Below are 19,928 nucleotides of genomic sequence, written 5' to 3' on the forward strand. Positions count from 1 at the left end.
GGCAGCCCTCCCACGGAGAGGAGGCCCCGGGCCCCCGAGCAGAGCCGGTCGGTCGCCCCGAGGGGCCGCAGCAGCAGCAGCAGAAGCCTCCGGCGGTGAGGCTGGAGTTCGACTACTCCGAGGAGAACGGCGAGGCGTCGAAGCGGGCGTCCCCCCCCCCCAAGAAGCTGGGCAAGAAGCCGGGGGCCAAGATGCCCCTGAGGAGACCCAAGCTGGGGCTGAAGAAGGCCCCGCCCGCCCAGACGGAGCCGCTGGACAACGAGGTCTCGGCGCGCCCCAACGACCCCGCGGACGACGTCCCCGTGCCCAAAGCGTCCTACAAGTTTGACCCCGAGAAGTGGGAGGACCCGAACTTTGACCCCTTCAACACCAAGAAGGCCATCCCCAACTCCCCCGAGCTCTCCCGGCCCTCTGGGAACTTTGACGGCAGCAGCTTGGACGACTCCGTGGACCCGTTCCAGTCCTCCGTCAAGATGGCCGCCTCGCCTCCCAAGGGCTCGGCCTCCTTCGGCGCGCCGGTCGTGGACAACGACGTGGACAACGACAACGTCGGCGAGCTGGAGGATCACAATCAGAACAAGCCCGCCAAGAAGAAGAGAACTCCGATAAAAAGGTAAGTGTCGTCGGAATGATTGTCGCTGAACTGCACGTACGGGCGGCTCGTGGCTTGGTCTGTCACTTCTTTTGTGCGTCGATTAACCGATTGCGAGTGTACGGGTTTTTGTGTTTGTACCACATACACTTTTGTCCGTCTATCGTGCCAGCGTCCTCTTGTCTGTCTCTCTGTCTCTCTGTGTGTGTATTTGCTGTGTGTCGCAGGAAGTCCAAGGGTGTATCCTCCCTTTGTTGTCTGTTGTAAGTACAGGGGAGACTTGCAAGCATCCATCAGTTGACCCCTAATTTAGACTCCCTGTAATACCAGCATGCCCTTCAGTCATGGCTACCCTGTCATGTGACTCATTTCCACCACTTCCTCTGGGAGTTTCCATATGATTAAGGTTAAGAGAATAGAAGTATTCCTTATTTTGCTTTTACATATTTTGATTACTTTTTACCTATTTTTTTTATCAAATTCGCCCCCTGGAAATGTGGCACTTAGTGGTGGTGATAGGGAAATAGATTGATTCAATATAGAAGATAATTACACTGGAATATTAAAGTAGTATATTATGTGCCCCATCAGTAGTCTTCCTTCCTTCCTTCCTTCCTTCCACTAACTGCATTGATAAAATAACACATTTGTATTCTACATTTTTATTATTTAAATATATCATTGGCTAAGAAATGACACTCATTCCTAACTAAAGCCCGAAACTGTCTGACTGTCTTTCAGTGTGTGATTTTATTTGTAAATATATAAATCTAAAATGCTCCAAATCACCTTTGGAAAGTTTTAGTTTAAGTCAATAGCTAGAGCTGTAGCAGTTGGATCTTAGAATAAGTACCGATATCATATTGAAATTATATTGGTTGTGTGCTGATGTATTGGTTGTGTGCTGATGTATTTCGACTTTCCTTTCAGTAACACGTTCAGAGTGAAGAGATCCCCGAAGAAATCCCCCACCAGTGAACCATCACAGGTGACCTTATTTGAATACTCTCCCGTGTCTGCTGTGTCTACCGGACCTGTGTACTAACCTGTGCCCTTACCTAATAACAGTTATAAAGATTATTATTCGAATAACAATAATCATTAAAAAATGCCATCAAAAAACGCAAGCGTTTCCCCAAAGTTTGGGCCAATAAACGTCTTCAGCGTCGTCGGTCCGAGCGGGGATCGAACCGCCAACCCTGGCGGCGGTGTTCCCCGCGCCCCGCGCTCAACCGTCTCCTCTCCTCCCCGGCGCAGGAGTCCACGGACGGGGACGACGGCCTCCACTCGCAGGACGAGCACGCCACGGACGAGGAGAAGCTGGCCTCCTCCACCGGCCACAAGTGGAGCGCCCTGCAGGACGGCGACCTGACCTCGGACGGCCAGGACTTCCCCCAGCCCAGCGACCTGTCCTCCTTCGTCAGCGAGGTCGGACTCCCCCACCAGGACGACGGTAAGCCCGCAGCGTGGAAGACTCTCTCTCTCTCTCTCTCTCTCTCTCTGTGTGTGTCTGTCTCTGTCTGTCTGTCTGTCTGTCTGTCTTTCCAACTGTCTTTCCGTCTGTATTTTCGTCTGTCTTTCCGTCTGTCTGTCTGTCTGGCTGTCTTTCCGTCTCTCTTTCTGTCTCTCTGTCTGTCTGTCTTTCCGTCTGTCTGTCTCTCTTTCCGTCTGTCCATCTGTCTTTCCGTCTGTCCGTCTGTCTTTCTGTCTGTCTGTCTCTTTCCGTCTTTCTGTCTCTCTTTCCGTCTGTCTGTCTGTCTTTCCGTCTGTCTGTCTGTCTTTCCGTCTGTCTGACTGTCTTTCCGTCTGTCCGTCTGTCTTTCCGTCTGTCTGTCTGTCTGTCCGTCTGTCTGTCTGTCCGTCCGAAACCAATGTAGAAGCGCAGAGTCGGAGCACGTCGGTCGCTTGGTTTTCCGTGGCAGTGAAAGCGAGTCAATCTGTACATTACATTTTGTTGTACACCAATAATCCGCGGTCACTCGCATCGGTGCTGCCCAGAGGCAGCCCGACCCATCTGGGTCAGCCGTGGAAAATAACCGTCAATCACTGACAGATAGTCGCTGTTGTAGAGACACACACACACACACACACACACACAGAGTCCCAGAACCCCCTCCTGCAACCGCTCCAACTCATTGGCAGTTATAATAAATGTGTTTCTCCTTTCTCTTTTTGTCTCTCTCTCCCTGCCTCCCTCCACCTCTCCGTCCCTCCCCTCAGTGCCAGACTATGAGATCGAGTACATGGAGAAGATCGGCTCTGCTACGCCGGTAGAGTATATATTTTTTTAATGCCATAATTTTCAGTTCGTACCCGGGATGTTCATGTGTTTCTGAAGCTTGTGTTTTGCGTCGTTCCTTGCAGCCCCTCTCTGTGAAGAAGCCCTCCCTTTATCTGAAGCTGGACTCTGTGTCCGACAGTCTGACCAACAACACGTGTACCATGGGGTCAGAGCCCAACTCTCCCTGCACAGGGTATGTTCTTCAGCCCTCCCCCACCTAGGAACCACATACTTACTGCCAGGCAGTTCATTTGTCGATGTCCACTTTTTATGTTAGCAACTAGAGTGGTACTTAAAGGGGACATATTATACCACCAGGTGTGAGTCTGATTAGCCATTACAAGCGGTTTTGAAAATCTCTTGTCTTCTGACATCACTAGTGGGCGTGTCCACCTAGATGTGTGCTGGATAGGTCAGCCTACCGGCCTACCCAGTGGACTGAAGCAAACGGTGCTCGTCTATCCAGCACACATCTAGGTGGACACGCCCACTGGTGATGTCAGAAGACGCAGATTGGCTAGAGGGCTAATCGCACTCGCACCTGGTGGTAGAATATGTTCCCGTTAAGGAATTAAAATGTCCACACTGAGCTTAATTCACATATATGTTCCCTCCCTTGTTCGAGAAGAATTTGAAGTATGCAGGTCAACTGTTATAGCGGTCAACTGTTTCAAAGTTTCATAAATGTTTCATGCGCTGTATGAATGTTCCTCCACGCATCGCCTGCTGCTTTCTCTCTCTTCCTCACCCCACGGTCACTGACTTTACTCTTCTCGCGACCCTTTCTCTCCGAAGGAGCTTCGAGGAGATGGAGGCTCAGATCTCGGCGGACATGAAGACGCCGGTGCTCAGCCACCGGCCCGGCCCCGAGGGCTCCGCGGGGGACAAGGGCCGCAAGAGGGAGAGCGAGGCGCTCAGTCGCACGCGGAGCGCCGACCGAGACGAACAGGTGACCCCCAACACGGTCCCTCAGGGGGTGCACGACGCGTTTTCTACCTCAGTGGACAAAACGATGATCCGTTTAGCCGCCGTTGGTGTATATTGTTAAATATATATATATACATATGTACTATGTGGGTCGGTATTATCATTGCGTCTGTCTATTCCGTCATCATCTGTGTTTGATTTCAGCTGTCGCGCCATACCGTTGTTAACCACTAGGGGGAGACAGAATACACGTGTTGTACCGTGAGGCAAATGAGAATCACAAAACGGACCCCACGTGTACTCACTCACTCAGTCAGCCACCGGCGACACAACGTCATTAACCGCTCACCCCTGATAGCGGCCAGCTCGCCGGCAAAAAACCAACGGGGCCCCATTCGACACAGCCAGAGCGCTTTGCTTTTCCATATTGACCCTCCCCCCTCCTCCCCCTCCTCCCCCCCTCTCCTCTCCATGCCTTCTGCCCCCCCCTCCCCTCCCCGGCGGCGCCCCTGCAGTCCCCTAGCCAGGGCCCTGCAGAGGCGCCCCCCGCCCCGGCCCTGTTAGACAGGCTGCCGCAGTGCGACGACCCCCTACGCTACCTGGAGCCCGACCTGGCCGAGACCAACCCCAACGCCTTCGCCCTCAAATTACAGGTGTGTTCACGGGCCTCACGGGGAGCTCCGCCTCCTCCACCACCTCCTCCTCCACCTCCTAGCTCTGGTGTGTCTTCTTCCACCCCCCCCCCCCCCCCCTCTTTTACCTCAAACTTCCTTGGTTTTTTAACTATTCAATTGGCTGTAGACGTGTGTCCTATTTTTTAGACTTTGATTTCAAGAGCAGGTTTTTGCGTTAGTGTTCACCTCAGCGGAATGAGAGTCGACGCGCAGCCTCAACTTTGGTCTGTGTGTGTTTGTGTGTGTGTGTGTGTGTCTCCTTCCCTGCTCTCACATCCTTGGGCCGTCACTCCTCCCCCTCCCCCCCCCCCCCCCCCCCCCCCATTGTGTGGACGGCCCCCCCCCCCCCCCCCCCCCCCCCCCCCCCCCCCCCCCCCCCATTGTGTGGACGGCCCAGGAGGAACTGGTGCTGGCAGCCCTGCGGATAGAAGCTCTGCAGGTAGCCACGCACATCTCCCAGTGCCCCTCCCTCTCCACTGTAACCCCCCAGGTACTGCGCTGAGTCAGCCTGCACCTGCGTGTGTGTGTGTGCGTGTGTGTGCGTTTGCCTTTTGCGTGTGTGCGCGCGCGTGCACAACGGTTGCACGTATCCGTGACATCCGAGGCGATGTCACCTGAACTGTAATTTAAGGAAGTGTGTGTGCTTGTGTGCGCACGTGCGTGTGGGCACCAGCGTGTGTGCATGAGCTGCAGCGTGGCAGCATGAGTGTGTGTGTGTGTGTGTGTGTGTGTTCCGGCCTGCCTCCCCCCCCCTCCCCCACCCCCACCCCCACCCCCACCCCTGATCCAAAACACTCCAAAACCCTTTGAGTGTGGCTGGGATCCCGTGGCCCTTATCAACCACACGGTGGCTGTACCGCTACATCGACTCTCCCCACCCCCCTCCCCCTCCCCCCTCCTCAGCCCCCCCACATAACCGCATCTCTAACATGGCTTTACCCCCGCCCCACCCCTCCCTACCCCTAGCTGAGAGCCCTCCTGGATCGACCCTGCTCCAGATACCCCAGAGCCCGGCCTCCGGGGCCACTATGCACGTCGGCTCGTAGCGAGACGGGCACCAATGTGACCCGGCCACTTCGGACAAGCAGTCGCCATCGCTCTGTCGGACGCCGCTCTCGCGGTGGACTAGGCAGATGCAGCCTCCCGACCTAACCGCACTAATAGACACTCACACACAGAGTTCAGGATTCAACACGTGCGAGTTTGTTGGCGTCAGGTGCTTGGACTCAGAACACAGCGAGGACAATCAAACCCGTCCACTAATCAAACCCGATCTCGGAGCAAGGTCCTCCCTTGGTCCCCTCCTGGTCCTCCCTTGGTCCGCCAGTGGTCGTCCTATAGTCTCCCCCTTGGTTGTCCCATGGTCGTCCCTTGGTTGTCCCATGGTCGTCCCTTGGTTGTCCCGTGGTCGTCCCTTGGTTGTTCCGTGGTCGTCCCTTGGTTCCCCCCCTAGTCGTCCCTTGGTTGTCCTCTGGTCGTCCCTTGGTTGTTCCGTGGTCGTCCCTTGGTTCCCCCCCTAGTCGTCCCTTGGTTGTCCTCTGGTCGTCCCTTGGTTGTCCCATGGTCGTCCCTTGGTTGTCCCGTGGTCGTCCCTTGGTTGTCCCGTGGTCGTCCCTTGGTTGTCCCGTGGTCGTCCCTCGGTTCCCCCCCCTAGTCGTCCCTTGGCTGTCCCGTGTCTCACGCTATTCTTCCGACCCTCACAGTCGCGCCTCAAGAAGCCCAGCAAACGGAGGTGGAACATCAACGGTTCCCCCCTGCTGAAAGTAAGACGAGAGTAGTGTCGTAGCCCCGGTAGGGAGGTCCTCTATGCAGTCATTTAACTTGTGGTAGACCCCCCCTTGAACTACTTAATAATCCTAAAATGTAGATGTAAGACCTAAGATCCAGGTTCTTCCTCAAACCTCTAGGATGTTTGCCCTCCATAGTCTATCACCTGTCACCATCGTCTCCCTTCCTCTGAAAGTCGTTGGTCATGGATTCACTTCATCTAGCGTCCCCAAGTTTGTTCCGTTGCTTTACGTCTTCCCTGGAAACAACCTGCTGGTCTTCTTGTTTATCTCAATGCGCACGTTCTTATGCCACAGTATTCCACTATTTCTCGCCCAAGTCCTTCTTAACTATCCACTGTCCATAGCCAACATCGACCCCACAGATGTCTGTGTTTATTTGTGTAACAGCTAGTGAAGAGGCTCTCCCAACATGCTACCTTGAGAACCGTGCTACAAAGGAGCTTTACCAATCATTCATCTTTTTGGTTTGAGGCACTTTGGTTTATGAAGGGTGCCTCAAGTCTCTCTGGTTCCAGAAAGGGAACTGTTGAGTGTCCTTGGCCCTAAACCTCCATCTCTTTCTTTAGATCCTCTGTATAGAGCAGCCATTAATGCTCAAGACCAAACACTCTATCCTCGTTTCACTCTGTTCTATGTCTTAAAGGAGCACCATCTCTTTCCCATCTGCAACAAACATGAAGCATGTGAATATAGACACAAACCCATACACAAATACACACATTCTATTAAATCCATCTTTATGCCTCCTCTTGGATCGATGATGAAATGCCCTTCATGAGTTAAAGTGTGTGTTAGTACAAGACTACCAGAGACTGCTGTATGTTTTCCTCGTGACACGCCAGGCAAAGCCTCAGTGGAAATACATTTCCAAGGGCGTTCTGTCCTGTGTGCTTTAATTGGGACGTCCATCAAAATGTTCCCGTCGCAAAACGGGGGTCCTTCCAGAGATAAATCCGAAGAACGCGTCAGGCGACCGCCAGCCCCAGGCCGTCGTTATACCCCAAGCCCCACATCTTTGACCAGTAGAAGGAAACAGTTCCTGTTGTGACGTGTACCTCTTAACACGAGCCTAGCACCTGTCTCCCGTGCTGCCCAGTGCTGTGTCATCCCCTTTAAACTGTATATAACGCTGTTTGCACTCTACCAAGCCTTCCTCCTCCCTCTTCCTTGCCTGGACCCAATCCCATTCAAGCCACTGAAACGAGCAGTTTATTATCAGCACCAATCATATCTCAGCTGCTAAGACCAGCAATTTATCATCAGCACCAATCATATCCCAGCAGTTAATCACCAGCACCAATCATATCTCAGCTGCTAAGACGAGCAGTTTATCATCCGCACCAATCATATCCCAGCTACTAAGACAATCAGTTTATCTTCCTCAGCACTCTGCTGTGCGACAGAATTAGCGCACCAGCTACTGTGGTATTTGAAGACTGCTTCATCCAATCATGTCCCAGCAGGCTAAGTCTTCAGGAGCATCACGAGCCTGTGCCATTTGCATCGCGGTGGTTTGCTGTGTGGGGTGTATCCTGGTGGTAGCAGTAGTAGTAGTAGTAGGAGTTGACGTGGTTTGATGCTTCCTTGCGGTTGGTGTGGTTCTCTGTTCTTTGGACGGGCCCTGGAAGGTCCGGTCTCCCTCCGGCTGCTGCCCCTAGCTCAGCCGTCTTGACCCCCACATGTTTCCTTTCCTCCCTCTCCTCCTCCTCTCCCCCCCCCCCCCCCCCCCCCCCTGACCCCCGGGAGCAGCAGAGGGAAGTCACATCGCCGATGGAGAGCGTGGTGTCCAAGGGTTCCCTGTACACCCGCACCCCGTCCACGGGCTACAGCGAGGAGGCCAGCCCGTACCTCCCCCGAGACCTGGACCAGTCCCTGGTCATAGCCAGAGACGAGGTGCCCACCTCACAGACACACACACAGACCGCCACACAGACAGCCACACAGACAGCCACACAGACAGCCACACAGACAGCCACACAGACAGCCACACAGACAGACACGCACAGACAGACACACAGACACACACACACACAGACACACAGACAGACACACAGACAGACACACAGACAGACACACACAGACACACACAGACACACACACACAGCCACACAGACAGCCACACAGACAGCCACACAGACAGCCACACAGACAGCCACACAGACAGCCACACAGACAGACACACACACACAGACAGACACACAGACACACACACACAGACAGACACACAGACAGACACACAGACAGACACACAGACAGCCACACAGACAGACACACACACACAGACAGACACACAGACACACACACACAGACAGACACACAGACAGACACACAGACAGACACACAGACAGCCACACAGACAGACACACACACACACACACACAGACGCAGACACACACACACACTGTACAGGCACACAGACACACAGACGCAGACACACACACACTGCGCACACACACAGACACACACAGGCGCACACACACACAGACACACACACACAGAAACACAGACACACAGACCCAGACACACACACACACACTGCACATACACACAGACACACACACAGGCACACAGACACACACACACACTGCACACACACACAGACACACACACAGGCACACAGACACACACACACACACTGCACACACACTGCACACACACAGACACACCAGACTCCTGTGACTCCACCTCACACGTTTTTCCGCGTCCTCCTCCCCTCGTCAGGTGATCACAAAAGAGAAGGAGGTCATAGAATGGCAGAGGAAGTACGAGGAGAGCCGACAGGAAGTGGTGGAGATGAGGTGAGTGGCATCCGCACGTGCTCTAAGGTCCCGCCCACATTTTCAAAAACCACCGCAACGACCTATAGTTGACCTGCCAGCTACGACCTGATTCGTGGTCAGCCATGCTTGAGTTCCCGCCCACTGAGGTTGATTTACCTGTCAACTGGTTTAGCATGCTCAAAGAGCCCAGGGTGATTACCTGTTGAAGAGCCAATTAAAGAAGTCCATCTCTTAACTGGCGGAGGACAATCTGTTGAGCCTGAAGCCAAAGACGATATCGGCTGAACGCGATTATGCGTTTGTTTGCCACTGCTGTCTTTGTTGTATAACGAGACAATCGTTTGCAATATATGTAGAGGATTACTTTGGGTATTCTATTCACTGTGTTTGTTTGAAGAGCTTAAACACGTCTTTTGCACAAAGTTTAACTCGGGTTTAATGCCTACGCTCCAAAGTCCCCGACTCAGCGTTTCGTTCAAGGATGAGGAATAACTTCTAAGAAGCGGGCCACGGCAGACCGGCCTATTTTAGTGTTCCTTCTCTTTCAGCAGGTTCTGGGGTGTGAGGGGGGAGGTCCAGCTGGCCGCACTGTGGCGCGTGTGGAATAAGACAGAGCTTACGTTGTTAGGCTGATTAGGCTCAGGTTAGGGAAGGGACTGAGGAGCTTATAAAGCCTCTTTTCCTCTTGCTCGCAACCTGCTCTGGAACAAACACAACTTACCAACGGGCCCTGTTGGTTGGCTTAGCACGCAGTAGAACCTGCAGCAATTACAGAGGGTTGTAAACAGTAAAGACTGTTTAGAGCTTAGAGGTTTTGAGTTCAACAGATGTACGATTAAAAACGAGCCAATTAAAGAATATCCGCAGAGACGCCTTGAGTTATGTCTTTACCCTAGGCAATGCGTGACGTGGATACTGGTTTATTCACACAGTGTTGAGTGATGCATTAACATCTCCCCCCCCGTCCCCCGTCCCCCTCACCCTCCTCTCTTGTTTCGTAGGAGAATTGTTGCAGAGTATGAGAAGACCATTGCTCAGATGATAGGTGAGTGGAATCCTTCCGGTTCAGCAGAAGGCAACACTTTAAGAGCTCTCACGCCTCCCTCCTGAAACACTTTCGCACCAAGCACACTCAAAGGCCGGGCATAGCAACATACACACAAACACGCATACAAACACACATTATTCATGTTGCGTTATGACCAACAGGAATACTTGTGAACTTTGCGTGCCCTAACCCATTAACCCGTTTGTTTACCTTCGATACCTGATAGCTGCTGGGGTTCTGCTGGTCTTATACTAGCCAATTGGGATGTTTGTGTACTTGCTTCCTGTTGTTTTCAGTTGATGATACGACCTACGGGTCTGAATCTCGTCCACTTTTTGGCACTCCAGAATTCACTTCCGCTTTCGTGCTGTTCTTTTTTTCTTTTTTTTTTTTTACAGTTTTTCTTTTTCTTTTTACTTTTTTCTTTTTACTTCTGGAGCTCACGCCCGACCTTGTCTCCAGCTCTGCTCATCTTTTGACCCCTGGCGCCTCTCTGCTCTGGTTGCATCTTATCTCTTATTTATTCCTTTTTTTTTTTAAACCACGACCACCTCGGCCAGGGACGGCTCTGCCTGTCTTGTCATTGGTCAGGCTTGTGTTCCTCACGTGCCTTCGTGGGCCCCTTCTCACGATCCCCTGTGCGTCCCCCCCCCCCCTCCCCCACCCCCGGCTTGACTTTTAACACGGTCCCTTGTTTTTTCTGTTCTGCTCCCATTTTGCTTCTTTCAATTTGAAACCCCCACCTTCTCGCCTTCTTCCCCCCTTATCAGGCATGCCAGGTAAGTTGCGCAGACGCTTGCTTCACTTTTTTTCTCCTGTCCGTCCGCATCCGTCCGTCCGTCACTCAGCGGAGCGCAGACGCACACCATTTTGTTTGTCGTTCTCCATTTGTCTTGTTTCCTTCTTGTCTCTTCTCATCGTCAAAGACCTTTTCAGCAAGAGATCTATGTCACCACTTTAAAGGAGAGCGACGGAAGGACATTTTGATCTTATTAGTTATTTATGATCTACCCCGCCGTTGCTTACATGAAGTACTCACTCTGCATGCCCCTTTAGGTTTAACAACTGTGTCGTGAAGTGTGGAAGTGCACCATTCAGAAACAACCATTCATACATATCCACATATGTATTCTGGTACCTTGTGGAGGTCACATATCCATTTACCCAAATAACACATACACCTTCCACTGTTACCTCATGTGTGTGTATCCTTGTGTGTGTTTGTGCGTTTACAAATGTATGTGTGTGTGCGTCGATGTGTTTGGTGCACATCTGTGCTTGTGTGTGTGTGTGTGTGTGTGTGTGCATGTGGTGATGTGTGTGTGTGTTTGATGGTGTGTAGTAGTACTCAGCGCGTGTGTGTACTATGTACTCTCTGGTGCAAACGTAAGTTTTTTCCATTTGTGTTCTGACTTTGTATGTGTGTGTGTGTCCCCCCCCCCCGCCCCCCCCCCCAGAGGATGAGCAGAAGGAGAAGTCCCTGTCCCACCACACCATCCAGGCGCTGATCATAGAGAAGGACCAGGCGCTGTCCGACCTCAACTCCGTGGAGAAGTCTCTGGCCGAGCTCTTCCGCCGCTACGAGAAGATGAAAGACGTGCTGGAGGGCTTCCGCAAGGTGACCACCACACACACACACACACACACACACACACACACACACACACAGGTATACACACAGGTATACACACAAACGCACGCACACACAGGTATACACACAAACGCACGCACACACAGGTATACACACATACGCACGCACACACCTGCAAACAGACACACACTTAAGTACAACCATGCACGTTAACCAAAAGCCTGCATGCACACAAATAGACATAAGTACACACACGCACACATACAGACACACACAAACGCACACCAATTGCTAGCATAAACAACTGTACCCATAACTCAATCTGTTAATGCTCTGCACTTGAAGACGGCGGTGAATGAACGGGTTTTCTTACGCCTCCGTCCCCTCTGCAGAACGAGGAGGTCCTGAAGAAGTGTGCCCAGGAGTACCTCTCCCGGGTGCGGCGGGAGGAGCAGCGGTACCAGGCCCTGAAGATCCACGCAGAGGAGAAGCTGGACAGGTGGGTCTCCTCGGTCCCTCTCCCTGTCCCTCTCCCTGTCCTCCTCCCTGTCCCTCTCCCTGTCCTTCTCCCTGTCCTTCTCCCTGTCCTTCTCCCTGTCCCTCTCCCTGTCCCTCTCCATGTCCCTCTCCCTGGCCTTCTCCCTGGCCTTCTCCCTGTCCCTCTCCCTGTCCCTCTCCCTGTCCCTCTCCCTGTCCTTCTCCCTGTCCTTCTCCCTGTCCTTCTCCCTGTCCTCCTCCCTGTCCCTCATCCTGTCTCTCATCTATACATGGAGCGTTGCGTAGTTTAATTGGTCAAAAGAATTATCCATTATTTTTCGCTACAGATTTTCTTCATATTCATGGTTGTAATTACTTACTTTTTAAAATCTATTTGAAACTTAATTTTTTTGGACATTTGAAGGGGTAGGAGGTTGAACATGTAGCAAATGAACACAGTCTGGTATACTTGCTATGCACAGTGTTTTTGAGTGGGTGACTTGCAGAGTTAGCCGGCCCCAAAATCTTTCTAAACTTGTTTGTGTGTGTGTTTGTGTGTATGTCTCTGTGTGTGTGTCTGTGTGTATGTCTCTTTGTGTGTGTGTGTGTGTGTGTGTGTGTGTGTGTGTGTGTGTGTGTGTGTGTGTGTGTGTGTGTGTGTGTGTGTGTGTGTGTGTGTGTGTGTGTGTGTGTGTGTGTGTGTGTGTGTGTGTCTCTAGAGCCAACTCGGACATCGCCCAGGTGCGCTGCAAAGCCAAGCAGGAGCAGGCGGCGTGCGCGGCCAGCCTGAGGAAGGAGCAGATGAAGGTGGACTCTCTGGAGCGCACCTTGGAACAGAAGGTCAGTCATGGCGCCCGCGGTTAGGTTATCATCATGATGTCGCATCCCTTGTTACCTTATCGTGTTGTTCGTTCATCCACTACATGAAGGGGAGCCAAAAAATACAATTGAATTAATTTAAGATTGTAGACCGGCACTGTGTTTAAGTGTAACAAATGAGTTTGACCCCACGGAAGCCTTGAACAGTCATTCATCAGTAACTGTTCTACCTTAAACGGTGTTGTCAGTTATAAACTTAAACTGATAAAATAATACACCTCAGCTGTACTGGATAATATGAAAACGCTAGGGTGGTGACAAAAAAAATAATGATCATAATAATAGTAAAATTATATCTGGAAAAAAAAATTGTCTCAACAACGCATTTCGTCACGTTTTAATATCGCAATATTTTGTTGAACTAAATATCGTCACGCCCCTAGAAAACGCCACGAAAAAATCTGCTGTAGGTGAGTTTTGCCCCCCCCCCCTTGCAATGTGTTTTGTCTCAGTCTAAGGATATCTAAGTCGTCTTTCGCGTCGTTTCTTTTCCACAACAGAACCGAGAAATCGAGGAGTTGACGAAGATCTGTGACGAGCTCATCGCCAAAATGGGGCGGAGTTAGCAGTGGCCACGCCCCATCTCCCAGGGGGAGCCAGCAGAACGCCAAACTTTATCCAAAAGAGCAGAAGGCGCCATCTCAGCCCCAGACGAGGGGTCTCACGTCGTGCCCACCTCGCTTCCAGACTTTGCCTACCATGGCTCCCTCTGTACCCACCCACCCCACACTTGTGTCAATGTGGTTTTACTGTAACTAAGGGTGTGGATTCATGTGCTTGCGCACACAACATATCATGTGTGCGTGCGTGAGCTTACCTGTGGGTGAATGCTGTGTTGCTGTGTTGGAATGACTGCAAGAGAGAGAGTGTGTGTGTGATAGAGATAGAGAGAGAGAGTGGGATGAAATGTAACGTTGCCATGACAGCCACTGATGGACAAGACTGTAAACTTAATCCTGCTGTTGTTTGTTCTTAATAGAAGAGAGTTCAATATAAATGTCGGCAGGCAGCATATGTCCTGTATATGACTTAGTTTTGATTGGTTACACGTTGGCTTATATACTAGTAATGAAAATATATAAAAGATCACAGTAGCTTATCGCATGTGAGATGTTTGTAAATAGAGAGTTTCCATGATTGATAACGCTCACTTGCATTTTTGATACCGTTCCGTCGTATAAAACAAACCCACCAATGCTTTCTTTGTCGTTTCCTTGTAGATACTCCCCGCGCTTACTTTGTCCCCTTAGCTCTTGATGAAAACGTGGGATTTTATTTTGATATAAAGCTAACTTAATTGTCATCAGTTGTGGCCGTGGGTCACTTCATTTAATGTCCGACAGCCTGCTGCTGTGGCCGTTGTGATGCACCGAGAGGAGTCCGGCTCTTCTCGGCGCCACCGCCGTTCAGCATCTGCTTACAAAGTGCAATAAAGGATGGCAAAACAACCGACTGGCTCCGTCTCTGGGTTCCTTCAGCGCTCCTTTGACGTCCAAATGTGTCCTGATGACCGTTTCTACACCCTGAGCGGCTGTTGTTTCACTGCTATTTTGGGGAGATGATGGCCTAAATTGAAGGCTGTTGTGAGAGATATTTGTTTTGCTGTGTACGTTGCGTATCGTTTTAATGTACTCTACTCGCATTACACCCGACAAGATGGATGTATCAACTATTCATGAGTCATTTCTCAAAAAATACAGCTCTCACTACAGCATTCACAAACATTTGTGATCGATCACAACATATCTCAAATCAAATTTAAGAAGGTAGGAAAAACAGACTTTCTTGTATCTTTGTATTTTGTTTCTTGCTGGTTTGATGCCTGTGTGTCTGAATGTATGGAACGATAGGAAAGCTCTGCTAAGTTCTGCTCAGGACATCTGTGAGGTCCAGTATAGTTACACACTCTTTCTGATGCTGCACTTAACCACCACATTAACACAATTTGTGTGTGTTCTGGTAATCCCTCTTGAGGTCACGACCCTGGGGGATGGGGGGGGGGGCTGTAGCCCATCTGATCATTGAGATTAAGATCAGGTAGGGTGGGGAGAGAGGGCGTGTGTATGGAGACGACAACCTGCTTCTCATAGTGTGAGCAGTACACCCCATAAGGACCCAATTCGGCAACATGAAGGCTGTCCGCTGCTGGCCTGTAGCGCTGCTTCTGTCCTTGGTTCTACTGCCTGACTACAGTAAGAGATGCTTCTCTTTATTCAACATTCCCACCCCTCTCCCCCCCCCCCATCCTAGAACCTGACTTGTAATGTAATTACAATGTAATTTAAGTATTTTAAATTACATTGTAATTTAAGTATTTTAAAATGTTCTACTTTTTTAATGGATATCGATACAAGTTTTTATATTCATGTGATACAGACATGGTGTCACCATCTGTGACTCCCATAGACTGTAACGGGGGAACTCTCTTCTTATGAAACAGTTGACCTATCTTGATTTTCGATTTTTGATTTAATGTAGGTTGTATTAAACATTGAGTTAATCCTTTAGTTTAATTTATCCTTTTAAAAAAAACATTTGATTTCTACAGAAACGTAATGCAATCATTTAAGAAATTAATTCTGGTCATGTTTTTCTGAATTAAAGACATAATTATCTCTGAGTTCTGAGAAAAGTTGAATGGAGAAAACAATGATGCTTTGTTTCTCTTAATGAATGAGTTAATTAACTCAGAATTCTGAGAAAAGTAAATCTGATCGTTTTCCTGAACTAAAGAGACACCTCAAAATCCCAATATAACCTTTCAATTACTTAAGAGCTTGATTTCAAAGAAGCAAACGTGTGCTACCTGTTGAGTTTAATCCAGTTCTATTTCTGTTTAGATGTTGGGAGATATTCGTTTCGATCAATAATATGGATGGAATTGTTATTAGTTTTTCATCTTTGCGCAGGCACCTCCGGAATCAGAGGTTGTTCAGATGGAAACACACATAATTAATTATTAAATATAATTTCAGGATTTCATTTTATTTAATAACAATACCGATAATTGTTATTCTACATCATGGATTATAATAACATGTGATTATTGTAATATATATGATGCTCAGCCTATAAATATTATCCATACATATATAAAATATATATATAAAAAAAAGATTATATATATATATATATAATCTTTTTATTTTGTTGTTTCTTCGAGAAACCCATTATTGGACATAGCGTCCCTGAAGGGTTGGCGCTTTTATTTTCTGTTTGATTTTAAAAGTTCACCGTTCTGGTCTGAGCTAATCTTGAAGACCAGAAGCTTCCGTCCCTTCCCTTCCCCACTTCTGAGTGGGAGATAAAAGGAGGTCAAAGAGTCTCACGTTGTTGGTCGGACCGGGAGATGGACGGCGGGGGAGGGCTTTGGAGTGCTCCCTGTGAGCTAGCCTGTAAACACTTGTGTTGATCCCCTCCATAAAGATCACGAAAGGGTGTTTTTTAAGAGAGCTTATTTATAGACGGAGAGGGAAGGTTTTCGAACTGTAAAACAGACGTTTCCAAAGGGCAGCGGCGGGGCTCGGACGGTGTTTGGTCTCTGGAGGAGGGAAGGGACTAAAGGGCGTGAGGCGCTCACGGAAGTGGCCACGGTTGAGTGGTGCCGAGCGCTATCTTCGCGTGTATTCCTCGTTCTAATGGTTATCAGTGAAATGTTGAACGATGGGTAAATAACAATACACAGAAATGAAACCGCTCGTAATGTGCTTTTAATGGGCTTTTGAGGCGCACAGCCACGAACCATTTATTTAGAATCAAGCCCAACGTCATCAATATCAAGACGAGGAAGATTTCCGTAACACCTGTACCAACACTTTTTCATTCCTTGTCATATTTTCCTCGGTTAATTACTTCCTTGGTTTTACCTAAGTGGGCTGATCGTTCCACTCTGACTCTGCTGTTCTCCTCCAGCTGCGTCCCTGAGATGCTACACCTGCATGGGCTCCAACAATGAGGACTGCAACCGGCAAGGCTCCAAGATCTGTCCCAGCTTCTCTGACGCGTGTGCCGTGGTACTGGGCCATGACAGTGAGTCCAACACACAGCGGAGCACTGTTTTTTCACCCTTCTACTTTAATTAATGGCTTTCCTGTTGATACAGTTCATGGCATACATTAAATCAACCAATCAATTAATTACAATGCATTAGTAAAAGAGATAGTGGATGAACCGGTAATGAGTCTCACTTTAACTCAGTGGGGGGGGGGGTTAGGTGTGTGTGTGTGTGTGTGTGTGTGTGTGTGTGTGTGTGTGTGTGTGTGTGTGTGTGTGTGTGTGTGTGTGTGTGTGTGTGTGTGTGTGTGTGTGTGTGTGTGTGTGTGTGTGTGAGAGAGTATGTGTGCTCTGTCTGGTATCCCATGGCAGACCAGAGGGGTGTCTGGGTCTTTCGGGGAAATTAGGAGATTCTCAGCCTCCACTCGGTCGATTTCATTAATTAGGAAAGTGTTTGTAGCGCTCAGCGTATCCCCTGCCCACCAAATCACCCCCGCCCCCTCACCCACCCCCCCACTAGCCTCTCATCATTAATCCCGGGCACTGGCCTCAATTCGAGTTTGGTCCTTAAACGGACTGAACCCGTTTAACGGGTGGCTTTAGTCTAGACTAAATGATGGTCAGCCACCGATGTGCTTCTTCTGTGGTGCTTGCTTGCTCGCTCCCACAGGCGGGGTGATGAAGACCTGCTCCTACAAGGCCTTCTGCAGCCAGGCCAACAGCCAGGGCTACCGCTCCCCGGGGGTCAGGGTCCACTGTTGCTACGGCGACGACTGCAACGTCACGGGCGTGGCCGCCGCGCCGCCCGCCCTCAGCTTTCTGCTGCTGTCTCTGGCCGTGGTGCTCCCTCGGGTGGCCTGACCGCAACGCCGATAACACCACTACCACCACCACCACCACCACCACCACTACCACCACCACCACTACCACCACCACCACCACCACTACCACCACCACCACCACTACCACCACCACCACCACCACCACCACCACCACTAGCACCACTACCACCACTACTGCTACCACTACTACTACTACTGAGACTATTAGTACTGCCAGTACTTTTACCACAACTACTACTAATACTACTACTACTACTACGTCCAGTACTTCTAATGTACTACTACTAAGACTACTAGTACTGCCAGTACTTCTACCACTTCTACTACTACTACACTACAACTAATACTACTACTGGCAGTACTTCTACTACTGCTACTAGTACTACTACCATCAAGACTACTACAACTGCCAGTACTTCTGCCACTACTACTACTACTAGTACTACTACCACTAAGACTAATACTACTACCACTAAGACTAATACTACTGCAGGTACTTCTACTACTACTCCTACTACTACGACGACAACGATGAATGCTACTCCTGCCATTATTTTGACAAGTGCTAATACTACTACTAGGAAATGTGTAACTTTCACCGTTAATGCCATCTACAGTGTGACTACACTTAGTATCCTCTCAACACATCGATGCCAAGGAACCCTGTCTCTACTTTCACTACCCCTACCAGCTTTTATATGGTTGTTGAAGACAGGCAAGACGTGATGAGGACTTCAGGATTTATTCGTTCATCTGGTGGATCGCTGCCGTCCATGATTAATGATTAATAGGGTAATTAGCTAAACTAAGGTGTCGTCCTCTGCGTACAAGTTACAATGCTTAAATTATTTATTCTTATATGGTCTGTTTTGCTACAGCACTCAAACCTGCCTGGCACAAAGAATGAAACAACATGTTATCAGGTTCATTGTTTGCCGTTTCAAAACTAAATGAACTGTGACATCTATGATTAATTCACACTCAGGCAAATAAGGCAAAGACCAAATGCAGTTGCTGGCGTGGAATTAACCAATTAGCCTCTGAACTCTCAATGATGCATCTGAGTCAAATGTACGTGCGTTGTTTTAATGCAATACCAGCTAGTGTGTGAAATGTGAAATACCCTTAGTTTCAGCGATGGGGGGGGCCTCCCTACATAGTGCGCCACTGTTATGCTGAAGGTCACCCAGACTCAATTCTAGTGGCGGCGCTAAATTACAAAAACAAATGAGTGACATGAGGTTTAATGCGCAGTCCCCAAAAAGTTTGGGAACAGCTACGACTAATTGATAGATTTTTTGTGATTTGTTGAAATATTATATTAATCTATTAATGATATGTCATTATTGCACATTAATAATTAAGATTTGAATATCTAAGAACTTTTCAAGATCGTAATTATATTCGGTATCATTAGCAGTTATAATACCAATCCACAAGGTGCAAATGTGATAAATTCAGACTAATATGAACTAATATGAACTAATATCAACATAATATGAACTAGGCATAACCTATATTAACCCATGTCTGCATTATTGGAAACTCGGTAGTTGAAAGAGTAGAATAATGTGTTTTGAATCACCTATTTGAGAATATGTTGAAGAAATAATACATTTCCTAATAATATTAGATAAATATAATATAGCTGCCTATCTGAATTTATTGATGACCTAGATAATGCATATTTAATAGCCAGCTGATGTGAACAATTAAAAAATGTTTGTTGACATCCTTAAAGATATGATCTCAATACGTAGGGAACCATGTATTGTCATCAATATATCAATATAATTAAGATTAATGTGACCTTTGAAAATCCACCGGACAAACCCGACTCTTCACCACGGCTTGTAGTTCTCCCGACCTCCACTGTGGGGCAGTGCAAGCATACTTTTTGATGTCCGATCCAGGCAAATGTCAAATCAACTTCTTGACTAAGAATCACACCTAAATCGATTGCTGTTCGTGAAATAAGAATATGCAACGCTATTTTATGATTGTTTGTATTTTTTTGTGTATCGTCAAGAAAAGATAAAAAATACCTCTCCCTT

General features: G+C 48.9%; 3 protein-coding genes across 4 annotated transcripts in view; all 3 read left to right on the forward strand.

Moving 5' to 3' along the window:
- Positions 1 to 99, forward strand: part of LOC130404929 (histone-lysine N-methyltransferase 2D-like) — a 38,078-nt gene extending 37,979 nt beyond the window's left edge. Inside the window, exon 9 of the mRNA XM_056609878.1 lies at positions 6 to 99. Within this exon, the coding sequence (XP_056465853.1) occupies positions 6 to 99 (94 nt within the window). The remainder of the gene's footprint in view (positions 1 to 5) is intronic.
- Positions 34 to 15,018, forward strand: tacc2 (transforming, acidic coiled-coil containing protein 2). 2 transcript variants are annotated; one of them, XM_056609337.1, is made up of 14 exons: positions 34 to 613; positions 1,523 to 1,580; positions 1,850 to 2,045; positions 2,813 to 2,862; positions 2,957 to 3,066; positions 3,669 to 3,822; positions 4,316 to 4,453; positions 8,014 to 8,157; positions 8,986 to 9,062; positions 10,046 to 10,089; positions 11,550 to 11,710; positions 12,076 to 12,182; positions 12,880 to 13,000; positions 13,540 to 15,018. In XM_056609337.1, the coding sequence occupies exons 1-14, from the start codon at positions 192 to 194 to the stop codon at positions 13,603 to 13,605; spliced, it is 1,848 nt and encodes a 615-aa protein (XP_056465312.1). In that variant the 5' UTR covers positions 34 to 191; the 3' UTR covers positions 13,606 to 15,018. The 2 variants fall into 2 exon arrangements, with proteins under 2 accessions (XP_056465312.1, XP_056465313.1); XM_056609338.1 differs by lacking the exon at positions 4,316 to 4,453 and having other exon boundaries at positions 94 to 613.
- A 1,225-nt stretch (positions 15,019 to 16,243) lies between these two features.
- ly6pge (lymphocyte antigen 6 family member pge) lies at positions 16,244 to 17,893 on the forward strand. The gene is made up of 3 exons (XM_056609879.1): positions 16,244 to 16,706; positions 16,952 to 17,068; positions 17,703 to 17,893. Exons 1-3 carry the CDS (start codon positions 16,703 to 16,705, stop codon positions 17,891 to 17,893), a joined length of 312 nt encoding a protein of 103 aa, XP_056465854.1. The 5' UTR covers positions 16,244 to 16,702.
- The last annotated feature ends 2,035 nt before the right edge of the window (positions 17,894 to 19,928 follow it).

The sequence above is a fragment of the Gadus chalcogrammus genome, chromosome 15 (assembly GCF_026213295.1).
Source record: "Gadus chalcogrammus isolate NIFS_2021 chromosome 15, NIFS_Gcha_1.0, whole genome shotgun sequence".
Taxonomy (NCBI): domain Eukaryota; kingdom Metazoa; phylum Chordata; class Actinopteri; order Gadiformes; family Gadidae; genus Gadus; species Gadus chalcogrammus.

What these genes read in the sequence shown, in the direction of transcription:
- ly6pge (XM_056609879.1), top strand. An exon ending in CGTGGTACTGGGCCATGACA is followed by an intron (nt 17,069 to 17,702) that starts GTGAGTCCAACA and finishes TCGCTCCCACAG; the next exon opens with GCGGGGTGATGAAGACCTGC.
- tacc2 (XM_056609337.1), top strand. Translation starts at nt 192, where the DNA reads ATGCCCCTGAGGAGACCCAAGCTGGGGCTGAAGAAGGCCCCGCCCGCC. An exon ending in CCTTCGCCCTCAAATTACAG is followed by an intron (nt 4,454 to 8,013) that starts GTGTGTTCACGG and finishes CCCCGGGAGCAG; the next exon opens with CAGAGGGAAGTCACATCGCC. An exon ending in CAGGAAGTGGTGGAGATGAG is followed by an intron (nt 9,063 to 10,045) that starts GTGAGTGGCATC and finishes CTTGTTTCGTAG; the next exon opens with GAGAATTGTTGCAGAGTATG.